Source organism: Micrasema longulum, unplaced genomic scaffold, assembly GCF_059751315.1.
Source record: "Micrasema longulum isolate JH-2025_06_02 unplaced genomic scaffold, ASM5975131v1 h1tg000958l, whole genome shotgun sequence".
In the NCBI taxonomy this organism is placed as follows: Eukaryota; Metazoa; Arthropoda; class Insecta; order Trichoptera; family Brachycentridae; genus Micrasema; species Micrasema longulum.
In genome coordinates, this window is record NW_028278149.1 from 325,601 (window position 1) to 348,671 (window position 23,071).

The 23,071-nt window shown below is 33.4% G+C and overlaps 2 protein-coding genes across 4 annotated transcripts in view; one reads left to right on the forward strand and one right to left on the reverse strand.

The window, feature by feature from the left end:
• Positions 1-259: 259 nt before the first annotated feature.
• On the reverse strand, positions 260-22,692 carry LOC148277899 (3-hydroxyisobutyrate dehydrogenase, mitochondrial). Of its 3 annotated transcripts, none has more exons than XM_088232224.1 (8): positions 22,642-22,692; positions 4,124-4,309; positions 3,342-3,527; positions 2,756-2,873; positions 2,434-2,644; positions 2,067-2,155; positions 1,686-1,753; positions 260-632 (listed from the first exon to the last, which is right to left on the reverse strand). In XM_088232224.1, the coding sequence occupies exons 2-8, from the start codon at positions 4,295-4,297 to the stop codon at positions 480-482; spliced, it is 999 nt and encodes a 332-aa protein (XP_088088350.1). In that variant the 5' UTR covers positions 4,298-4,309; positions 22,642-22,692; the 3' UTR covers positions 260-479. The 3 variants fall into 3 exon arrangements, with proteins under 3 accessions (XP_088088350.1, XP_088088349.1, XP_088088348.1); XM_088232223.1 differs by lacking the exon at positions 22,642-22,692 and adding an exon at positions 15,378-15,470; XM_088232222.1 differs by lacking the exon at positions 22,642-22,692 and adding an exon at positions 6,927-7,139.
• LOC148277900 (uncharacterized) overlaps positions 15,481-23,071 on the forward strand; it is a 55,428-nt gene continuing 47,837 nt past the window's right edge. Inside the window, exon 1 of the mRNA XM_088232219.1 lies at positions 15,481-15,629. Coding sequence (XP_088088345.1) covers positions 15,612-15,629 — 18 coding nt within the window. The 5' untranslated portion in view covers positions 15,481-15,611. The remainder of the gene's footprint in view (positions 15,630-23,071) is intronic.

Below are 23,071 nucleotides of genomic sequence, written 5' to 3' on the forward strand. Positions count from 1 at the left end.
CGAAAATATTAATAAATAATTACCTAGAACATGAAAAATTCCCGTTTTCGTCAATGTCTTCATATAAATTGACTTTTGAATTCTTAAGTGTAGATTGCAAGATTACTAGACAAAATACTTGATTTATTAGCTCCATACGCAACATAATATTTAGTAAACATTGAAAAAATAAAATAAGAAAGAATTTATTTGTTAAGTATACCTTGATAAAGAAGCTTGTATAGCTTTGAAAATTTTCGGTAGAAAAAATAATAAATAATTGGTTGAAAGCAAAGTTGTTTTGTTTATTTTTTTATAAAAACAGATTTTTTGCGTTATCTTCATATATTATAAAAAAGTCATAAAACGTATTAAAAACTGAAACTTAAAAAAAAAAAATAAGTGGGTTTACAATTGTTATTTAAACCAATTTTGATCATAGGCCATAGTAAAATGACACATTTCTGCACTATTGTGTGAAAAGATTTGTTTAGAATAATTTAAGATTTCTGCTGAAAAAAGTCGTATATGGCAGAGAAATCTTTATCTGCGTATCCCTTTGCCAGCATAGTAGAGTACAGCTGTTGCGACAGAGCTCCGAGAGGGATGGGGGTTTGGGATTCTGTAGCTACGCTTACGGCCAATCCAAGATCCTAAAATAAGGTTAGAAATGTATTAAATTGGCAGTAAACTTAAATAAAATTGTATATCAAAGGGGTTTTATGTAGGCGACAGTTTATATTACCATTAAAATTAATTTGTTGTACCAAAATAATATTACAAATAACATTAAATACTTAAGCCGTTATTGGGACAACATATGAAACCAGGAACCCCTGAGTAATGGTTCAACATTATTAGGGTATATACTTTTCAATAGCAAGAGTATTCGCCTCTTAAACATAGTTTCACTGATGTGAAAGATGTCGATCTCCAAAGCGATAATATTCAGCTGCCTGAATGATCTTCTAATCGGCGTCGCCAGAGGCAGGCTGGTTCTGGAAGCCGGTAGGTAAATTAGATCATGTGAACTCCCGTCAGATGCCATTATCGGTATCGTACACATAAAAATTGACATCCAACCACGACCCTCTATGTGCAATCGAAGTTGTGTAAGCGTGTGGATCAGTAGGAATCAATCAATTTAAGAATAATAATTACAATAAATTTACAAAAGGGTTGCTCTGAATGAGCTGCTAAAACATGGTTGGTGGAGAGGTGGTGACGGCTCTGGTTTGGCCGATTCTAAGTTCGCGATAATTTAACACGAGCTCGTGTTAACAGGGGTGCTATTCTGAACCACTCTCGGGGCACTAGAAAATAGTTTTTCTCGCGTATTTTGTATGTAAATACACGAAATAATACGGCCACTAGAGGGTTTGGAATATCAGTTTAGAATACGGATTTGAGTTTACGCTCGAAGTAAAGCGCGGCCGTGTTAATTTCAGCGTTAACTTGCGATAGCAGAATCAGACCGCAGGTCTGCTTACAAGGTACTAACATACCCCTTAATCGCTGAAATAATCAAAATTATTGTTAGGTGTACAAGGGTCGTGAAGAATGTTACAAAGCGGTAAAAGAGAATGAAGGTTTATGAGCTAGTTAAAATGAAGCCACAGGAGTTCGACGCGAGACAGTGATATTTTATCGAAATAGACAATGTAAATTCAAATTCATAAAAAAAAAAACATTAGATTTCTATTTACCTTTGACATTAATTTGGACGCAAATCCACCATTATACTGATTACTGGAGGGTACGTTTTCTTGGAGACCTAAAACGGTTGAATTATGGCATAAGTACAGAAAAAAATTCCACTTGCTTAGAATAAAGTAGCATAGATGATTGGCCTTGAGAGGGGAGACTACAATAGTTAAAAACTTTTTTTCTACAATTTTGATCTTAAAAATTGTCGATGAAATACAATCGAGTAAAAGAAAAGGTGACGGAGAAAATTGCTTTCCGGCCCACAGTTTCATACAAAACAAAGTAACATTAATTTTCATTAAACTTCAAACCGTAATAGCAAAATCTCTAAAAAAAACAATTTAACTATAAAGACTTTTAACAATGGAAAAGTTAATAACCTGGAACTGGATTGTATACTTCTGAAGACCAGCATCGTCCGGAAGAACTGTTGACTATTCCAAGCAAAACCTTTGGATCAAGACCAAGTCTAAAATAAAAATAAAAATATCATTTAGTTATTTATTTTTTACCCAATAAAATGTTTCACACATCGTTCGTCCAGTTCAGATATCACCAAATTTCTTTACTTTACCTTTGAATTATATGATTTTTTTATTTAATTTTTTATTTTTATTATAATTCTTACAACTCGCATGCGGTGGACAGTTGGACTAAAAGATTACCGGCTCAGTAATATCAACTGCGAGGAAGAAGGACAACCCCAAAAAAACACTTTTGATTTTCTAAATCCTCATTAGGACTAACCTGATCCCAAGGTTCATGCATTCAGCTGTCCCAATCATGGAAATAGCCAGCAACATGTTGTTGCAAATCTTGGCTGTGAGGCCAGCTCCCACAGCTCCACAGTGGCTAATTTTTCCTCCCATGCAAGATAAATACTCCTGCGCTCTGTTGAAGTCGTCAACTTCTCCTCCTACCATAAATGTAAGACTACCGGCTTTCGCTGCGTTGACGCCTGGAAAATTCAGATCAATAAGTGAAAATAGATTTATAAGGCATTGAGCTTAACCAGAAATTAAGACTGATAAAGAAAATGTTTGAAGTACAACAATATTTTTTTTCTTACCGCCTGATACAGGAGCGTCAACGAAATTCAAGCCTTTATTTTTGGCTTCAGCGCTTATTTCCCTAGCCACTCCTGGATCAACAGTGCTGGAATCTATCATCAACGCTCCTTTTTTTGCCTAAAATCCAAAAATTTAAGAATACCACAAGTTACAGTAACTTTCAGAAAAAGAAACTGCGCAGACGAATGTCTATTGTCACGCGCAGTAAGAACGAGGCCTATTTAGTAGTTTGCTTGCATTCGTAGCCGATAGTTCTGTGCCACGACGCTTAAAGCCAGCATTACACAATATTGTTTTTGTAAAATTGATAAACTGACCACCTCTCGTTCCGGAGCCAGTATGTTGAGAGTACCTCGTGTAATACGGGCTTGCAATATAATACTCCCCACCCGCGCCCCCCTTCGTTCCGGATGACATTAGGGAAAAGTCTTTTGTTTGTGGTCTAGCTAGAGTTTGCTTATGTTCCATTTGCCCCTATTTTTTTATTCAATAAAAGCGTGTCATTTAATTAATAGTAGAGCAGTAAAAGTTCTACCTATTACAAAAATAATAAGGATAATGAATATGGTGAAAAAGGGTGGATACCTTTGATAGTATTCCATTACTTCCACAGTAGACATCGAGGACTATTTTATTGTTTGGGAGCATAGTAATAATGCAGTCCGGGCCAGTGCTGGCAACCTTTGCAGGAGAGTCAAAAGCTTTTCCTCCTTTTGCTACAATAGTGGACATTGCATCCTTAGAAACATCATACACAGATAGATTGTACCCCTAAAATATAAAACACAATTGAAATGTAGCTAGGAATGTTAATTAAAAGTGTAAAAATAACTTCAGGGCAGAGCGGAGGCGAAGACCAGGAGAGCGGACAGCACCCGGTGTGAAAACAAAAAAAAGTCGATGATCATTTGTCAAAGATTGATTTGATTTGATTTGCTCAACTGATTTAATTAGAATTAAGGGCATGCGTTTTAAAGGTTTGTGCGCCGGGCCTCAGAGAAGTGCTCAGTACTCAGGACCGAGTGAGATGGTGGAGAGGGGGCTCGAATTACCTCCCCACTCCCGACCCTACCTAGTATTTAAAAAGTCGGGACTAGCGTTAAGACAGGCTGTTTGGCCAGTGACCACGGTGCATGCAACATATATCATACGTACAGTGAACATACAGCGGTTCTTTTTACGACCGTGGGATGTTATCCAACATTTTAAAGCAGGAAATTTACGAAATTTATAAGGCTAGACCTAAAAGTTAACACTTGTTTTTATTGAGGGTCCAGCTAACAGATACTGGGGTTTTTAATTTAAGCTTCCCACTTCAGCGAGTCCGGAACATAATATTTTACTATTACCATAACAAAGATACTTACTTTATTTGCAAGATTGACAGCCATGTGACCTCCCATATTTCCCAGCCCAATGAAGCCCACATTTTTGTTGGCATCTGAAAAATGTCGGCAGTGAACGGCCCGCTGCTTCGTCAGGATACGAGCAATACTTCTTCCACAAGATGCAACGCCACCAGCCATTAAAGCGGGAGACATGTTTTAATTTATCTGAAACAGCAAACTATTTAGACACATATTTCAACAAAGACAAAGGAAATATTTGAGAAGATGAATCTATAGTTGGTAATTGGCTAGTATAGGAGATAACTTGACTCGATGAATGTATAAATATCAGTTATACTGTGATTGGTAGCTATTTTTTAATGTATGATTCGAATTTTTAGGTGAGATGTTACAGTCCTTAACTGCCCTACCTTTGGGTTACTATTAAAAAAGCAGGTAAAAAATGATCGGATTTTTTTCATAAGATTTCTCAATAACAATAATTATTTACAATGTACCAGACAACATTTTTAAACAATAGACTCATTTATGACCCTTTTTCATATCCTTTACAAGATTTCGCCGATATTTTTTTGTAATAATATTATATTGAATATTTTTTCAAATATATTTTGTATTGAATGTAACGCAAACGAGATAGCCAGCGATTGTTGGTGTTAAAAATGAACATCGACAGCTTTACTTGGGCCATTTTTCCATTACACTTTCAAGGTGAACAGCTAAATATGAGAAGGCTTGGGAATTATGACTTTGTACCGATTCCTTTCTCATACAAACAAAACACGAACACACCCGTTAACTTCGACTGACCTCGAAATGAGTCCAAATACTAAACTTGCCGTATAACGTATTCGTATGCGGGGGGCGAGTAGGACTAGGAGAGGGAAAACAATTTTTTAGAAGGGAATATGGAAGTCTAGACATTTATTGGGCTTATGATCTGTCATTGGCTGGTTATGGAGCTGTGGAGAGGGCGCAGACCCGTGAAGAGTGGAGACGCTTTGTCAATGGAATGGCTGGTGAGAGCACCAATTATCACGACCCTCAGAACTGAGGAACGACAGAGAAGAAGAAGTGTAGCATTCACCATTCTGCCCATGTATAAACATCCAGATTTCCTTAACTCTTCCATCTGTTGACTTTTGTGAAGTAAAAGAGCTGAAACCGTTATCATTCGGATGAGATTTATTCGGCTGAACCGATTCACCTACTAGGCAACGACTAAAAACCATTTTCCAATTTTTATACTTCTTTTTAAACTAGGTAGTTACTTCAACTGGAGGAAATCCAGCCAGTCTGCAAGCATTTGGACATGCTCAAAACATTGTTGGTGATGATTTTCATTTCAATCATTATTGTGACCGTAAGCATTACCTAAAACACTTAATTAGGTTGAATTGACCAAGCCGTATTTGTTTTTATCCGTTTTTTTAACCAGTTTTGTACATCATTTAACGTTTAATCATCAAGTGCGCCCGTTATATAAATCAAAGTGTAATCGGTCGCAGAACGAAAATCCCCAAATTAACCACTAAGGGGTTAGAGAAGGTTCAAAATACCAGCCCTGGGCATAATTTGTTTGAAAGGTTTTATAAAAAAAATACATGAAAGCTTTATAATATCTGTACCTCAAAGGAAGACGGATGCAAATCCAAAATTCGATGAAATGACATTTCGATTTTCATATCCAGTTTATGATCATGTCCATTGATCTTGAAGAAATGTAAGTCTTATAATGAAAGAACCAATGTATTAAGATATTGAAAATACAAATTAATATTAACAGATTACAACAGAGACGAAGAACTTTTTAGGGAAGGCAATATAGAAGTCCAGGCATCTACAGGGCTTGAGACATGTCATTGGCTGGTTTAAGAGGCCATTTTACACACTGTGTAACATTCACCATTCTGCCCATATTTGAACATTTATATTGTTTAAATTATTTCATCTGTTGATGTTTGTGAAGTTAAAGAGCTGAAACATTTATTTATGTGGGTGAGATTCACGTGATTAAATTATTTCACCATCATACTAGGCAACGCCTGAAATTTTTATTTTTCAATTTTAAAAACTTCTCTAAAAAGTTCTTCATCTCTGTTGTAATCGGTTAATATAAACAGATCCCCAGGGAGTTGAATCCAGTCCTTGTCTACAAACATTTGGACAAACTCAAAATATTGTTGATACAAATTGATGTTCTGAATGATTATAAATCACTTAGAAAAAAATGATTCTTTAGGCCATTGTTGATCATTTGACGTTTGGATTTGCATCCGTCTGCCTCTGAGGTACAGATAAAGACTAAACAAAAAGTGAATATTTAAATTATATTGAATAAATACATAATATTATAAACTGTTTAAAAATATCGATACTTTGAAATCGATAAAAAAAATGTAACGGCACATCTCTAAAATGGTTTCCGTTTTTTAAGTCTGGCAACACTCCGACGGAACAATACCGAAAAAATTAGCGGGATCCGCGAGTACTTGAACGATAATTTATGGGCGATGACGACAATTTTCTTGTTGATCGCCTTTATCATTAATGTATGATAATTTTACATAACACTTGTGCATATTAAATACTTATCTTCAATATTCAATAGTTCAATACGAATTTGAGCAATAAGAAGTCTGTTTTGGACTCAACAAAGCGATGAAACTAGGTTAAATTTCAAAATTTTCGTTCCTACGCAGAAGATTGACAGAATTTCAAATAAAATTTAGAACACCCGTGAAAACAATTGAAGTTTGACAATGTTTGCGATGCTACGTCAAATTTAAGGACAGATTTTAGTAAATGTATGAATTCTAACCTCAAATGTAGCGTACCTTGGGCGAAGTAAAAATAACTACTGATTTTAAATATTCACGGCCATTCGCCGTCTTCACTATCAGTTGATAATATAATATATATTATATTGTTGTGTAGCAAAAACATTGTTATTTGTACTGAACTAGAACAGCTAACTAAATTAATATAAAAGTTAATATTATTACGCAATATCTTCATCATCTTTTCCCTTTCCGCACCTAGTGGTGCATAGGGCACCGCATTGATAACACCAATCGCAGTGTATCTTGATATATTTTTTGTTACACGAAGGTAAGATGATCAGTCTTACGCTTCAGATACCAGTCCACGGACTATAAAATATTCTAGTGTAAAAACACATTTTTAAATAAATTAGGGTATTCGAAGAAAACTTAGAAATCTCCAATATTTTAAGTTTATCTAAATTTTTGTACATAAGAACTGGATTCAACTCCCTGGGAAGCTGTTAATATTACATATTGCAACAGAAATGAAAAACATTTGCAAGAAGGTAATATAGAAGTCTAGGCATCTACAGGGCTTATGACCTGTCATTGGCTGGTTTAAGTGGTCACTTTGCACACTGTGTAACATTCACCATCCTGCCCATATTTGAACATTTATTTTTCTTCAATTCTTTCATTTGTTGATGTTTGTGAAGTTAAAGATTTGAAACCTTTATTTATGCGGGTGAGATTCGTGCAGTGGAATTATTTCACGCCGTTTGTGCGCCGTTTATTTTGTTGCCCGCATTCACTCTCCTTTCAATTTCTTTTTCTACTCTTTCATCTCTTGAAAACATGCTTCCAATGTACACAAATTATTCTACTTGTTGGAGACATTAGTTGTTTACATTTATTATGCAGTCAGTAACCACACTTCCTCTTTCAAATACCATCACTTTTGACTTACTTTCGTTCATCGCCAGTTTGCTCTCCAGGCATACATCATACATTCTAGAGACTATTTGCTGCAAATCATCCTTGCTGCTTGCTAACAGAACTGCATCATCAGCATACAACAAGAAGCTTACTGAAAAACTATCCGCGACGATAATCTATGAAAATTTAAACTGTTACAAACAAATTTCAAAATTAACATGAATCGTGACGTATTATGGGCGTGGCCAATGCAATGACTAAATAAATAAACTTAAAAATATTGTTTATGCTAAAATAGTAAAAAAAAAATTTTTTACGCCACGGAATTTCAAAGACAATTATAACCTACCAATTTTAAAATTGTATAATCATAAAAAGGATATTTCCCTATTGTCAAAGTCAAACATGACACATTTTTGGAAATTCATGTTTTTAACAATTTTTTTCTATAAATTATAAATGAAAACATTCCATATTTAAAATACAATTAATATCTTTAAATCCATTCCCATTGTGCTCTAAATTTAGTTTTAAATTTGTTGCAACGGAGGAAAATCATTTTTATGAAAACAGCTTATGACCTGTCATTGGCTGGTTTAAGGCGCCACATTACACTGTGTAATATTGACCATTTTGCCTATGTTTGAACATCCATATTTCTTTAACTCTTCCGTCTTTTGATTCTAGTGAAGTTAAAGAGCTGACACTTTTGAAGAGATTCATCTGATCGAATTATTTCACATACTAGGCAACGCCTGAAAACAGCTCAGCATCAGTTTTTTAACTTCACTGAAATCAACAAATGGAAGAATTGGATAAATATGGATGTTTTAACATAGGCCGAATGGTGAATGTTACACAGTGTGTGAAGTGGCCATTTTAACCAGCCAATGACAGGTCAAAAGCCCTGTCTAGACTACACAGCCTAGACTTCTATATTTCCTTCTTTCAAATCTAAAATGCTTGCAGACTGGCTGATTTTCTCCCTAGGGAGTTATTCATATTTTAATTTATTGCAATAGAGAGGAAAACATTATTGGGTGAATGTTACACAGTGTGTAAAGTGGCCATTTTAACCAGCCAATGAAAGGTCATAAGCCCTGTCTAGACTAGACAGCCTAGACTTCTATATTTCCTTCTCTAAAATCTAAAATGCTTGCAGACTGGCTGATTTTCTCCCTAGGGAGTTATTCATATTTAAATTTATTGCAACAGAGAGGAAAAACATTATTGAGTGAATGTTACACAGTGTGTAAAGTGGACGCTTAAACCAGCCAATGACAGGAGTTATTTATAATACAATGCTTGACACATAAATCAACATTAATATGTAAAATCAGCTTTAAAACTAAAATAAACTTAATTATTGACGACGTTTTTACAAGGTTACATCATTTTGCAAAAATGTTAGAGATGGACAAATTGATCGAATAAAAACATAATTCATTTGATGCTGTTCATGAAAAAAGTATAAATGTCTTATTTTTTTGTGAATAATTGTCTTAAACACACTATAATAGGCTTGTTTTTGCGTTTTTATATCAATTTTCGGAAATAGAGTTTCATGATTGCATGAAAAAACTGATAAAATCGATTTGATCAGTAATCAATAATTTCCCACCACTAATGAAATTAGTTTGACAGCTGTCATTCTAATCAATCTATATTTTAAGGACTATAGTCAATTCAACAATGTTTTGAGTGAGTGCAAATGTTTGCAGACAGGCTGAATTTCCTCCCTAGGGAGTTATTCAGAACTAAATTAGTTGAAAAAATGTTACCTGAAAAAGTGCGCCCTTCACAAAAATGTATTCCCGCTGTTGCAACAAATTTTGATCTAAAAACCTCCCTAATGGTCAGCGCGTTTGCCTACCATGCAAGAGGTCTCGGGTTCGATTCCCGACACGGTTCATATGAAATATTTATTTAAAAGGGTATTTTTACGCTAGAATATTTCAAAGTACCTGGACTGGTACCTGAAGCGTAAGACTGATCAACTTACCTACATTTCGTGTCAACCACGTTGGAAATCGAACCCGAGACCTCTTGCATGGTAGGCAAACGCGATGACCATTACTCCACGAGGCTGACAAATTTGTTAATAGAATATGTTTTTTTATTTTAGATTTGTTTTTTTTTTTTGCACCACAACAGGCCAGTAGCTCAATCACAATTAACTATTGACGTGCTAATAAGAGACGTGATATCAATTTCTCACCATGGTTGTTTATCGCATTCGCGATCACAATGAAACATCCGTGAACACCTTATATTAAATGTCGAAATATTTACGTTTCGCGAAGTATAATCCTGCTGCGCAATCACATATTTGAATTTCACCGGTGTAAATATAGAAAATATTCAAAAACTGCTATTTTTATTTATTTATTTATTATTTATTATTTATTATTTATTATTTATTATTTATTATTTATTATTTATTATTTATTATTTATTATTTATTATTTATTATTTATTATTTATTATTTATTATTTATTATTTATTATTTATTATTTATTATTTATTATTTATTATTTATTATTTATTATTTATTATTTATTATTTATTATTTATTATTTATTATTTATTATTTATTATTTATTATTTATTATTTATTATTTATTATTTATTATTTATTATTTATTATTTATTATTTATTATTTATTATTTATTATTTATTATTTATTATTTATTATTTATTATTTATTATTTATTATTTATTATTTATTATTTATTATTTATTATTTATTATTTATTATTTATTATTTATTATTTATTATTTATTATTTATTATTTATTATTTATTATTTATTATTTATTATTTATTATTTATTATTTATTATTTATTATTTATTATTTATTATTTATTATTTATTATTTATTATTTATTATTTATTATTTATTATTTATTATTTATTATTTATTATTTATTATTTATTATTTATTATTTATTATTTATTAATTATTATTTATTATTTATTATTTATTATTTATTATTTATTATTTATTATTTATTATGCCATTTATTGCATTAAGCTGGCGGTTGGCAAGCCAAATGTCAAGAAAAGCAGTCGCCATAGTAATTGTAATTTAATTTTCCCTTTTTTGTATTAGATACTCCTTACTATTTTGCAAATGCAATGTATTGTATTATTTTTTATAGTAAACGCAAAGAAAATTTTAGCATACTTCAGGCCCTGTATACCAACCATAGAATTAAGGATAGTCCAGAAGGAGCGTAGAATCATATTTGAATACATCGTACTGTGTGTAAAACTCCCCCGCTCTGCCCCACATTCGCCGCACGCATTCGTGAAGTCGCCGCGTAATGTTGCCAGATGGAGAAAAAAATCACAACACAAATTTATTTATCTGTTTTATTTATTAATTTCATCCATTTCATCCATTTCATCCGTTTCATCCGTTTCATCCGTTTCATCCGTTTCATCTGTTTCATCCGTTTCAATCGTTTCATCCGTTTCATCCGTTTCATCCGTTCCATCTGTTTCATTCGTTTCATTCGTTTCATCCGTTTCATCCGTTTCATCCGTTTCATCCGTTTCATCCGTTTCATCCGTTTCATCCGTTTCATCCGTTTCATCCGTTTCATCCGTTTCATCCGTTTCATCCGTTTCATCCGTTTCATCCGTTTCATCCGTTTCATCCGTTTCATCCGTTTCATCCGTTTCATCCGTTTCATCCGTTTCATCCGTTTCATCCGTTTCATCCGTTTCATCCGTTTCATCCGTTTCATCCGTTTCATTCATTAAATTTATTTTATTTTATTCGTTTTATTTATTTTATTAATTTGATTTATTTTATTTATTTATACTTTTACATTGTTTGTATTATATATTTTTTTATACAGAATAATGTTCCCGCAATGGGATGTCCCGTGCCGAAGAAAACATTTTACAAAATGTGAAACATGCCTAAGATTAGCTATTTCACAAAGTTAACATAATAATAACAATAAAAAAAACATAATTCATCCAATTAACATTAACATAATAAACGATTAAAAACTTACATAATCATTAAAAACATTCACAAAAACCAATTTATATAGACCAATAGAACAAATTTCATAAACAGTACACACATTTTACCTATTTGGCTTGATCCACTCATCGATCCGTGCGCAACCCACCTCCACTATCCATTTCTTAATAGCTATTTTATACTGTGAGAACTTACTAACTGTCCTTATAGATAATGGAAGTAGATCGTACACTTTAACCAAGTAGTAAGCCAATCCTCTTTGACCGAAGGTAGATTTTTTAATTTTTTTTGCAGCATCAGCGTGGTAAGGAAAAAAACGTATTTGTTAATATCTCTAAAATTCTATTGTGCACGCGGAAACATTGATTGACACAACAGAGTAGATAAGTAAAGGGTCATTTAATAAGAGTCATTGAATTAATGAACTTTGAACTTAAAATATAAACCAAATTTTATTTTACATAAAACTGATATTTTTATATCATGTTAAATAATATTTAATGTTTTAAAGATAATGTCGGTCAAATGTCCACCACGGCGTTGTTTAATCCGAGGCCCAATTTTCATTACTTCTTTCATTAGATAAGCAAAGTAGGTAAAAAAAAGTACTACCCTGGCAACACTAACCATGTTCATTTTGTTTTCTTCGACAATCTGACAGATGGGAAATAATTCAATTTTTAAGTATTGCATTTGCTACTTACACATGAATTTGCTAATTACTTATGAAATGTGATCCCTTCCTGTTTCTTTAAGATTCCAGCAGTATTTCTACACTTTAAAACGACACAACACAGCATTAGTTGAATTCGAATCGGGAGTTGCGTACTGAGCGACGTCTACAACGAAACTTGTGAGTCAAAATATAAAACTACTCTTTAAGAATACTTTAGTCGCCTTCTGTTTGATGCGCGTATGCGGTTTCTGGACTATTCTTAATTATATGATACCAACATATTATTTTTTTAATTTGACAATCGGACTCTCCGAACCCGCAAATTTTCAAAGTTCCCGTAGTTTTCTGAACACACCTCGTATATTATTTTTCTAAAATGAATTTAATAATCTGTAAGGGTTTATAAATAAACTTCAAATAAAAAATTAAAAAAATATTTACGGCGTTTTAGAAAAGATTTTTGTACCGAACTCCCTCAAAAAATTAAGTATTTAATATTGACGAGTTCGCTCATGCCGTACCTGCATTTGACCATACCTAAATATAATGTATTTGTAACACCTCACTATTTGAGTGTTTGCTACGATCCTCACTCAACATTTGAAAAAAAAATTACACAAAAATCAAGTATTTGTACACAAAACAAAATGCAATGAAGGATATCAGTTTCATAATGATAATTGCCTTCAAATCACTGAAAAAATGCCATTAAATATTAAGGCATTATAATTGATAAAAATATAAAATGTAAGGAGCAAATAAATAATATTGTAAATAGAATGAGAAAACTTATATATGTATTTATTAGATTAAGGAATATATTAACCATCGAAAAATTAAAATCAATTTACTTTGCATTCGCCCAATCAATATTACAGTACGGAATAATCGGATGGGGTGGTGCTTTTAAAACAAATATTTTACCGGTTGAATAAATATAAAAATTAATTATAAAAGTTATTTTGAAAAAACCGTCTACTTTTCCCACTGTTCAATTATTAAAAAAAAATTAAGGTTTTAGATATAAAATTGTTATATAAAAAGAATTGTTTGCATCAAATACATAAAGATAAAATAAATAGTAATATTTCTGGGTCTCAAAACGTAAGTACGCGACCTAGAACAGGTGGTAATATCTTAATTCCTAAATTAAAAACAACTACTGCACAACATCATTATACTTACAGAGGAATAGTTTTCTTTAATGAAATGAACAAAGATAATAAAATTTATTATATAAATAAAACACAAGTGATACTTTAATCCACAAATTTGGAATATCCAGTGACCGGTTTCATCGCTTTCGCGACATCTTCGAGACTGGCATCTTTATAAAAGAGTTAAATGTATTTATACAAAACAGAGGTAAGGATAGATAATTCAAAGTTATATGTAAGTAATGTAAGTACTGGATATTCCAAATTTGTGGATTAAAGTATCACTCGTGTTTTATTTATATAATAAATTACAATGAACTTCCATCAAGAATTTTCACTTACAAACTTAAATGTTTTAAAGATAATAAAAAGTACAGTCAGGAATACAATATATTTAAGAAAGAAGTAAAAAATTACATCTATAATTCTTCTTTATGTAACACTGATTGAAAACATCGTTAATATCTTTTTTGTAATTTATTTATGTTATTCTAAAAATATTATTGATTAAAATAAAATAATCTATTGTAAGACGTCACTTCCCATTGTGTACACAAGAATTGTTTATTTCTTTTATGTAATGGGAAACGTTAATGTAAATATATGTATTTGATTAATATAAAAAAATGTAATTAGCTGTAATATTGTATTTTTATTTGTTGTCAATAAAATTTTAAAAAAAAAACACATCTACTTATTTGCCTACCATGAAAATGGTTTCGGGATTGATTCGCAAAATGGTTGATACGGTATATTAAATATATAGGTGGAAAAATTATTTTTGTATGGCTACATAAGATTTTTCACCTATGTTTAGGGGAGGAATACACTCCCCCTGATTGGAGGAGAGCTGTTGTTATGCCTCTATACAAGGGAAAAGGCTCTAGGGCGGACTGCGTAAACTATGGAGCTATCAGCCTTTTGAGCGCTGTTGGAAAGATTTATGGCAGAATACTGATTAAGAGTATAATATATAAACGCCATAATCTTGAAGCAGAATGCAGGAAAGATGGAATATCCTTAACAGATATCCACACTGTAGTTTATTGAACTTTGTAACAATGGTGATTGGACTCATAAAGGTAATAAACCAAAATCAGAGATCGAACATCCCATTTCCAAGACAAACAAAAACGATTTTTTCCAAGTACCTTAGCCTTGTACATGACACGTATGGCTACTAAATTCAAGGGTCTAAATATATATACAAAAATTAATTTTAAAAAGCATGGATATTTCTCTTGAAAAACAATGTTTGTCTCTGAATAAATTTCTGTCTTTTGTCTATGGTAACCGGAAATGAATGATTCATTCGAATATTTAATTCATTCAATTGCTAATCATTCGATTAGTAAATTTAGTCGACTATTTTCATCTGTAGACTTAGGCCATAAAAATAACAAATAAATGTATGAGCACTTGTTGAGAATCTCTGATTTTAGACTTAGGCGACAGGTATTTTGTGATAAGAAGCGTATGCATACAGCGTTACGTCATATACAAAGTCTATAAAAGTGCAAACACCTTGTAGCGTGCCTGCCACTGTGAACTCGGAACACCTCGATGAACAGGAAAATATTAAAAACCTCAAAACGCGGCCGAAAAAGCATAAAAATACGCAAAGTACCGTTAATTAGACTAAAATAGCCATTAAAAACTGTAATAAAAACAGACGCCGCGGAATTCAAAATTAAATCATAACTAACCCTCCATTTTAAATAAAAAAAGTACCTACTTGATTATTTATTTTGACAGCTCGGCAGTTCGAATATTTAAAAATATATTTTTTCAAAATGGGTGTGATGTTGTTTGAAGATCGTTCGTTTGCAAAATGGCGGATCCGGAGCTTGTCGAAGTTTGCCGAAGTGATACGAAAGCGCGGCACGTGATTTTACTCATTTTTAATTCCGTATTGGGTGATGTATGACAATTTTGAATTTGAATTCTTTTTATTTTATGGTGGTTCAAAATGGTGATTCTGCACGGGGTAAGTTATTTAAACATATTTATTTTTAAAAAATAATTAATTATTACTTCTTTATCCGCACCCATGGTGCATACGGTACTTCCTCCACATACCCGAAAAACGGTTTTAAAGACTTCGGGTCTTCCTACCGGTTTCGCTCATTCAAAAAGCAATATTTTTTGTCAATAAACGAGTTACTCTTTAAAAAATACGATTTTTCAATTTCGTAAATCGCAATTTTATTTGAATTTAAGTCCACTACTTTCTTTGCCCCGCATCGAATGGTATATAGCGCATTGCATCGGTACACTGGATTTTTTTAAATAAAAATGTAAGATGATCAGTCTTACGGTTCAGGTGCCAGTCCAAGGACATGAAATATTCTAGTGCAAAAACGCCTTTTTCAGTCAAAGTGGGGGTTATTTTTGACACAGTCCGATGTATTAAAATATGATTCTACGCTCCTTCTGGAGTATTCTTAATTCTATGGTGTGGTCATTATATTAGCGAAAAAAAAAACACAAAATTCTTCAAATGGATGGAGAAGATCCAGTATACCACCCTAGGAACATTGAAATATTGCAGTTCAAACAATGTTTAAAATTAATGTTTCACATTAACTCTGTCGAGAATCGAGTCCAGGATCTCAAGCGTGATAGGCGAACGCGCTAATTAGTAGACTACAATCGGACTTTATGAATATCAATTTCCAAACTAATCCTTTTTAAAGCCTCATGTAGTTTCATAATCATTTCGCCTAGTTCATCCATGTCTTAACTTATGACCACTATATCATCTGCGAACCTGAGGTGACTCAAGTACATGCCATCGGTCTTTACACCCTTATTTTCCCAATTTAGTGTTTTAAATACATCCTCTAAGGTAGAGCTTTAGCGATATTGTGTCCCCTTGTCTGACTTCTTTCTTTATTTTGATTGTATCAGTTTTTGTGTCCTCATTAATCCTCGCATCCATAGTAGCGTTGTCATAAATGAATTTTATTAATCTAATGTATTTAGAATCAACTCCGGCATTTTGGAGTGCTTCAATAACAGCCCATTTTTCAACTGAGTCAAACGCTTTTCGATAGTTGATAAAAGCTAAACGTAATGTTATGTTGTATTCAGTTGTACTTATTTGGAAATGAATATTCATTAAACAGAGATTATGAGTCCAACAGGACGAGACATTTTCATTGACAATAATAAAATCGAAGTGGTTGATGAATATATATATCTAGGACACAAAGTCAAACTTGGTAAAGATAACCAGACAGCGGAGTTACCAAGAAGAATAGGGCTAAGTTGGGCTGCTTTCAGTAAACTAAAATATATTTTTGAAAATAAAGAAGTCCCTATATGCTTGAAAAGACAAGTATATGAATCGTGCATATTGCCGGTGACAACATACGGACTAAAAACCTTGTCTGTAACACAGAAAAGTATCCGGAAATTAAAATGCACGCAACGATCCATGGAAAGACAGATGCTCGGTGTATATCTAAGAGACCCGGTAAGAAATGAAGAAATAAGGCGCCGAACCGGAGTCGTGGATATATGGATCGTGCAGCGAAATTGAAATGGCAGTGGGCAGGACACTCGGCGAGGCAAAATGATGGCAGGTGGACATCCAGAATGATAAAGTGGAGATCATGGGCAAACAAAAGAGGTGTTGGAAGGCCACAGAAAAGATGGGTTGACGACATTGCCTCTATTGCCGGCAAAACGTGGATGATGAAAGCGAGCGATAGGAAGGAATGGAGACGTTTGGAAAAGGCCGCCATCAGCCATCCAGCAGTGGAGAGAATGAGGCTAAAGAAGAAAGAAGAATCGGACTTTCTGCACTCGATTAGCTTTTCAGGATTTGACCTGAGCAGCCATCGAGTGGAAAATACTCAAGTCGCATAGAGTTTATTCAGATAAATTTAAAGGAAAATCGCCTACAAAGTAGGAATCAAAAGATACAACTATAACTGAATAGATATATATATGGAATTTTTATCAATCAAGTCTTTTAATGCGGCGATTCAATGCAGATTTAACGGCATCTTTGTAATATTATTTTGACATCGATTATTTTTTTATTTATTATTTATATCAAAATACCATAGAATTAAGAATATTTCAGAAACCGCATACGAGCATCAAACAGAAGGCGACTAAACTACTCTTAAAAGAGTAGTTTTACGTTTTGACCCATTAGTTTTTTTGTAGACGTCGCTCAGTGCGCAACTCCTGATTTGAATTCAACTATGCCGTGTTGTGTCCTTTTAAAGTGTAGAAATACTGCTAGGATCTTAGAGAAACATAATGGGATCACATTTCACGTGTAATTAGCAAATGAATGTGCAAATAGCAAATGCATTACTTTAAATTTGAATTCTTTTTCCATCTGTCAGATTGTAGAAGAAATCAAAATGGACATTTCGTTAGTTTTGCCAGGGTAGTATTTTTTTTACCCTACTTTGCTCATCTAATGAGAGAACCAATGAAAATTGGACCCCGGATTTAACAACTCTGTTGTGGACATTTGACCGACATTATCTTTATAACTTGAAATATTATTTAACATGATATAAAAATATCCGTTTTATGTAAAATAAAATTTGTTTTATATTTTAAGTTCAAAGTTCATTAATTCAATTACTCTTATAAAATGACCCTTTGCTTATCTACTCTGTTGTGTCAATCAATATTTCCGCGTGTACAATAAAATTTTAGAGAAATGAACATATCCCTATTTTTTTACCTTATGATAATATTTTTTCCCATTTGGCAACATTACGCGGCGACTTCACGAATGCGCGCGGCGAAAGTGAGGCATAGTGGGGGTATTTTTGGGCACAGTCCGATGTATTCAAATATGATTCTACGCTCCTTCCGGACTATTCTTAATTCATGTATTCCCTATGAGTTACAATAAATCATTTTGGGCCTAGAGATAATTACATTTATTATGATATACATTTACGACAGAAAACACAATTACTTATTATAAACACAAAAATATTATAACAAGTAAAATAAAGATCATAATACAACTCCATCATTCCATGTCCACTCCCTAGTTGGAGCATATGGTGTCCACGAAGGTCCTCTGTCGGCTGCCAGGTCTTGTGCGTCCTCCCAAGCCAGGTTCGCGTCCCGTAGTTCTGACATGAACTTCCGACGAACAGTCAGCAGTGGGCGTCCAGGACGTCGAGAACCTGATGCCTGGTAAAGTAGGCAAGCGTGGTTAAGGCTCTCAGGAGGCATCCGTAGCACATGGCCAAGCTAACCGTATCGCCTCCGCTTGATGTCAGTTGTCACCGGAGTTTGCTGCGTCCATTTTCTTATAACTTCATTCACTGCACACCCAAGGTTCTTCTGAGACACCTATTCTCCAAACGCAATATTTTTCTGTTTTCGGCCATAGTGAGGTGCCACGATTCGCATCCAAAGAGAAGAATTGGTGTTATGCAGGCGTTATATAAGCGGCAATTTGTTTTCACTGAGTAATTATTCGATCTCCAGACAGCCTTCATACTGTTGAATGTGGCGCCTGCTACTTCTAGCCACACTCCCAGTTATTTTTGAAAGCTGCCATTTTGCGTAACATATGCTCCCAGGTATTTGAAACTCTCGACCCTTTCGGTGATTTGGTTTGACAGATTCAGGGGGTTTTGGGCATCGGGGCATGAAGTGGTACACAGTACATAAGTTTTTGTAATATTGATTTTCAAACCCATGCATGCGGAGTACCTATTTAGGCTAACTACAGTGCCCTGAAGACCCCTGACTGAATCGTCAATTATAACCGCATTATCGGCATACTCTAGGTCGCAAAGTTTTTGGGAGAGAGAGATGAACATTCATCAGTCTAGTGGAATCGACTTCCTTAGGATGAAGTCTATGAGGATTATAAAAAGAAACGGTGCAAGGACGCAACCTTGGCGAACTCCGGTATTGACCTCAAATCAATTTGTGACAATATCGTTAATTCTGATTCGGCATTCGTTTCTTGAGTGAGTTTTTGGGAGGAGGAGATGGATATTACTCGATCAAGTGGAATTGCCTTCCTCAGGATAAAGCCCATGAGGATTGTAAAAAATACGTTAATTATTAACACTTTTCACATACTGCCTGAGGTTATACAACTTTATGCTGTTAGCCACATAATTAGATCCTCGAATACCCTCAGGAAGCCGGTTAAATTCCCTACAGCCAGGTACATCAGAGACTTTAGACCAAATTTTTATAACATTTTTTTAAATACATTTAAAAAAAATGGTTATCCTTTAGAACAAATACAATTTTGAGAAATATTCAAATTTGAGAAGCTCCTAAAACAGGCCTTAGCCGAGACATACCGCTCGATCCTTACATAATTATATTTTACTAGCAGACCCGACAGACGTTGTCCTGCCCGAACGTTGGCTTGCCTGCTATTAGCTTGGAAAAAGACTTTTCAATGATAACTAGGTACTGGTACTCGTTCATGATTGAATTCTTAATATTAATATTCAAATTATTAATATTCAAATTTTGAATTTAATTAGGTACCTAGGTACTTTTTTATGGTTGAATTCCGAAAATAAAATAATTTGTTTTTAAATATGGAATTCTTTTTGCAAATGTCAAACTCGGCTCTTCTCACCAACAGGGGTGCACTTTAGTCATGAATGCGATTTTCAAAAATGCATTAAATGTCAGCCAATATTATTTTAGTATTACCAAAAATCCAGTGAAAAGAAATAAATGGGTAGAAATTATAAGGAATGAAAGGAAACAATCTGATTGGGATCCATAAAAAGCGAATGTTGTTTGTAAACATTCAAAAACAAAGTTTTTAAACAAACAAAAAAAACCACATCCTTCCATTTTTTGTATGCAACCCTTAGGTCGATGAAATTTTTTTTTGCTTCTAACTTTTTTTTACGTGTTCGATTGATAATTTTAATATCTACGAACACGCGCAGCGCAAAGATCTACATTTCGCTGAAAACCACACGTAAATAGGTTAAGCCGTTTAGGAGTTCAGTGACATCACACGTAGATAAGAATTATATATAATATAAAGATTAACATGTACGGCAAAAATGAAAATCATGTTTTTTTAAACAAAAATTACAATTTCTTTATCTACTACCTACATACTTAGGTAATAGATTTCTCTGGATCATGTCTAGTCTGCCTAATGTATTATAGAGTTATACAATATTTAAATATACTTTTTATTATTTAAGAATGTTTTTTAGTAAGTTTTCCGATTTTTATTTACCTAAACCCAGTAACCATTTTATTACAAATTTATTTAATGAGGAACTTCAGCCCTACGGGAAATTGGATACAAAAAATGTTTTCTTGCGCTGAGTAAAAATTAGAGCTTTAAATTGTACGGAAAAAATAATAACAAATATTTTGATAAAAACGCACTACTTTGAATGACGTCACTGGTTCATGTGAATCGACCTATGATCTGAGAGCTATGGAAGATTTCCGGTCTGCTTGTCGCTTCTGGACCAATGGGAAGAACTGAATGAGAATAAGCGGAAATGAACCTCTGACGTTACACGCGGAGTTATTTCAGAAATACAAAACTTTGAAAAATCGTAGCGCCGATAATACGATACATAAAATTTTTTAAAAAACCACTGAACTTCCTTATTTCTCAAACAACTTGACGCTGAAGTATAAACATATTTGGTTCAATTAACGCATACAATACTTTTTACCCAAGATTTAGAAACAAAAAATAAAACTGAGACGAAGAACATTTTAAAGAAGGTAAAATAGAAGTCTTTTATGGTTAAGATACGCTGCGATTGGTGTACCAATACAGTGCCCTATGCACCATTAGGCGCGGAGAGGGAATTATTATATGAATATAAAAGTCTATGCATCTACAGGGCTAATGACCTGTCATTGGCTGGTTTAAGTGGCCACTTTACACACTGTGTAACATTCACCATTCTGCACATTTAATTATTAAAAACATTTTGTAAATTTACCACACAAAAGTTTAATACACTAAAACACTGAACTAGATTCTGCACATATTTGAACATCTATATTCCTTAAATTATTTCATCTGTTGATGTTTCTGAAGTTAAAGAGCTGACAGCTGACTCCACAGTTCCATATAGGGTCGCCCGTGAGGTTGTTTTCACCTGGTCGATCCATCGAGCTGCATCTCTGCCTCTGCTTCTTCGTCCTGGCACACTGCAGTGTTACACAGAGGCCACTTAAACCAGCCAATGACAGGTCATAAGCTATGTAAATGCCTAGACCTCCGAATTTCAGACCGCGAATGGACAGCGAAAGAACGACTAAGAATATTTACAATGCGAATGTTGATGGATGCAGAAATAGAAGACGACCGAGAAAGGCATGGCATGACCAAATTCAATCCAACAAATACACGAAGATGGACAAGTCAAAAGTCGGAATAATCGGCGCGCGTGCATGAGAGGATGTATGAATGCAGAGGAAGCGAGATCTGTATGCAAAGATAGAGTGGTGTGACGTTCTATCCTCTCTGCCTACCACCCTTACGTGGAAACGGCGTGATGGTTTGTTGTTGTTGTTCTTATATGCATGAATAATTAAGATACCGTATTTTGTAATGTACCAAAATATACATAAATAAATAAAAATTGAAAATTGAAATTGAAAATTGAAAATTGAAAATTGAAAATTGAAATTGAAATTGAAAATTGAAATTGAAATTGAAAATGATAATTGAAATTGAATATTGAAAATTGAAAATTGAAAATGGAAATTGAAATTTGAAAATTGGAAAATGAAAATTGAAATTGAAAATTGAAACGTAAAACTGATAAAATCATGTTTAACTCACGCACAGGCTATGCCGGTGTGGGATTTTATTTCTTATTATTTTATTCTGTTTTATTTTATGTTTGTTTGCCATGTAATGTAAGAAAAATTTACGATTAACATTTAAAAAAAAACTAAAAATTCTTCACTACAGAGATTTAATTGATTGGACATGATCAATCAATCAAAATGATTACAATACTTTTTAAAAGTTTTACCTGCTGGTAAATATTGATTAGAAAACTGCGCCCGCTTGTACAAACCGCTGTCAGCCATTAAAACATGTTCCAGTGTGGTTTCTTGACAAGCAAATGGCGCGATTCAATTGCATTGTTTGCGGATAACAGAATGGCGAAGTTTTATGCTCTTTCCCTATAATATCAATATTGCTTGCGAGGTCGTAAACACTATGAAAAGTCGTCCGCTGGGTATTTAGTATTTCCGGCAATTGTATTTATTTATGACTTGTCGATAAATTCTATTGACTATAAATCTGATAATGTTAAGCGCAACCCAAAATTTGATAAGAAATTATTATTTATTTGTTTTACAGAAACCAAAAGTCGACAATGATATAATGACATTAAAAATATACAGTTTAAAGACAGACCAGCGAAGTTTCTAACTAAAAATCATACTTATTTATTG

Bases quoted from the DNA above. Each gene is read 5' to 3' on its own strand.
- LOC148277899 (XM_088232224.1), bottom strand. From the start codon at position 4,297: ATGTCTCCCGCTTTAATGGCTGGTGGCGTTGCATCTTGTGGAAGAAGT. The intron at 2,645-2,755 runs GTAAGAAAAAAA...TGAATTTTCCAG, and splicing joins TGACGCTCCTGTATCAGGCG to GCGTCAACGCAGCGAAAGCC. The intron at 633-1,685 runs GTAAATAGAAAT...ACCTTATTTTAG, and splicing joins CGTCCAAATTAATGTCAAAG to GATCTTGGATTGGCCGTAAG.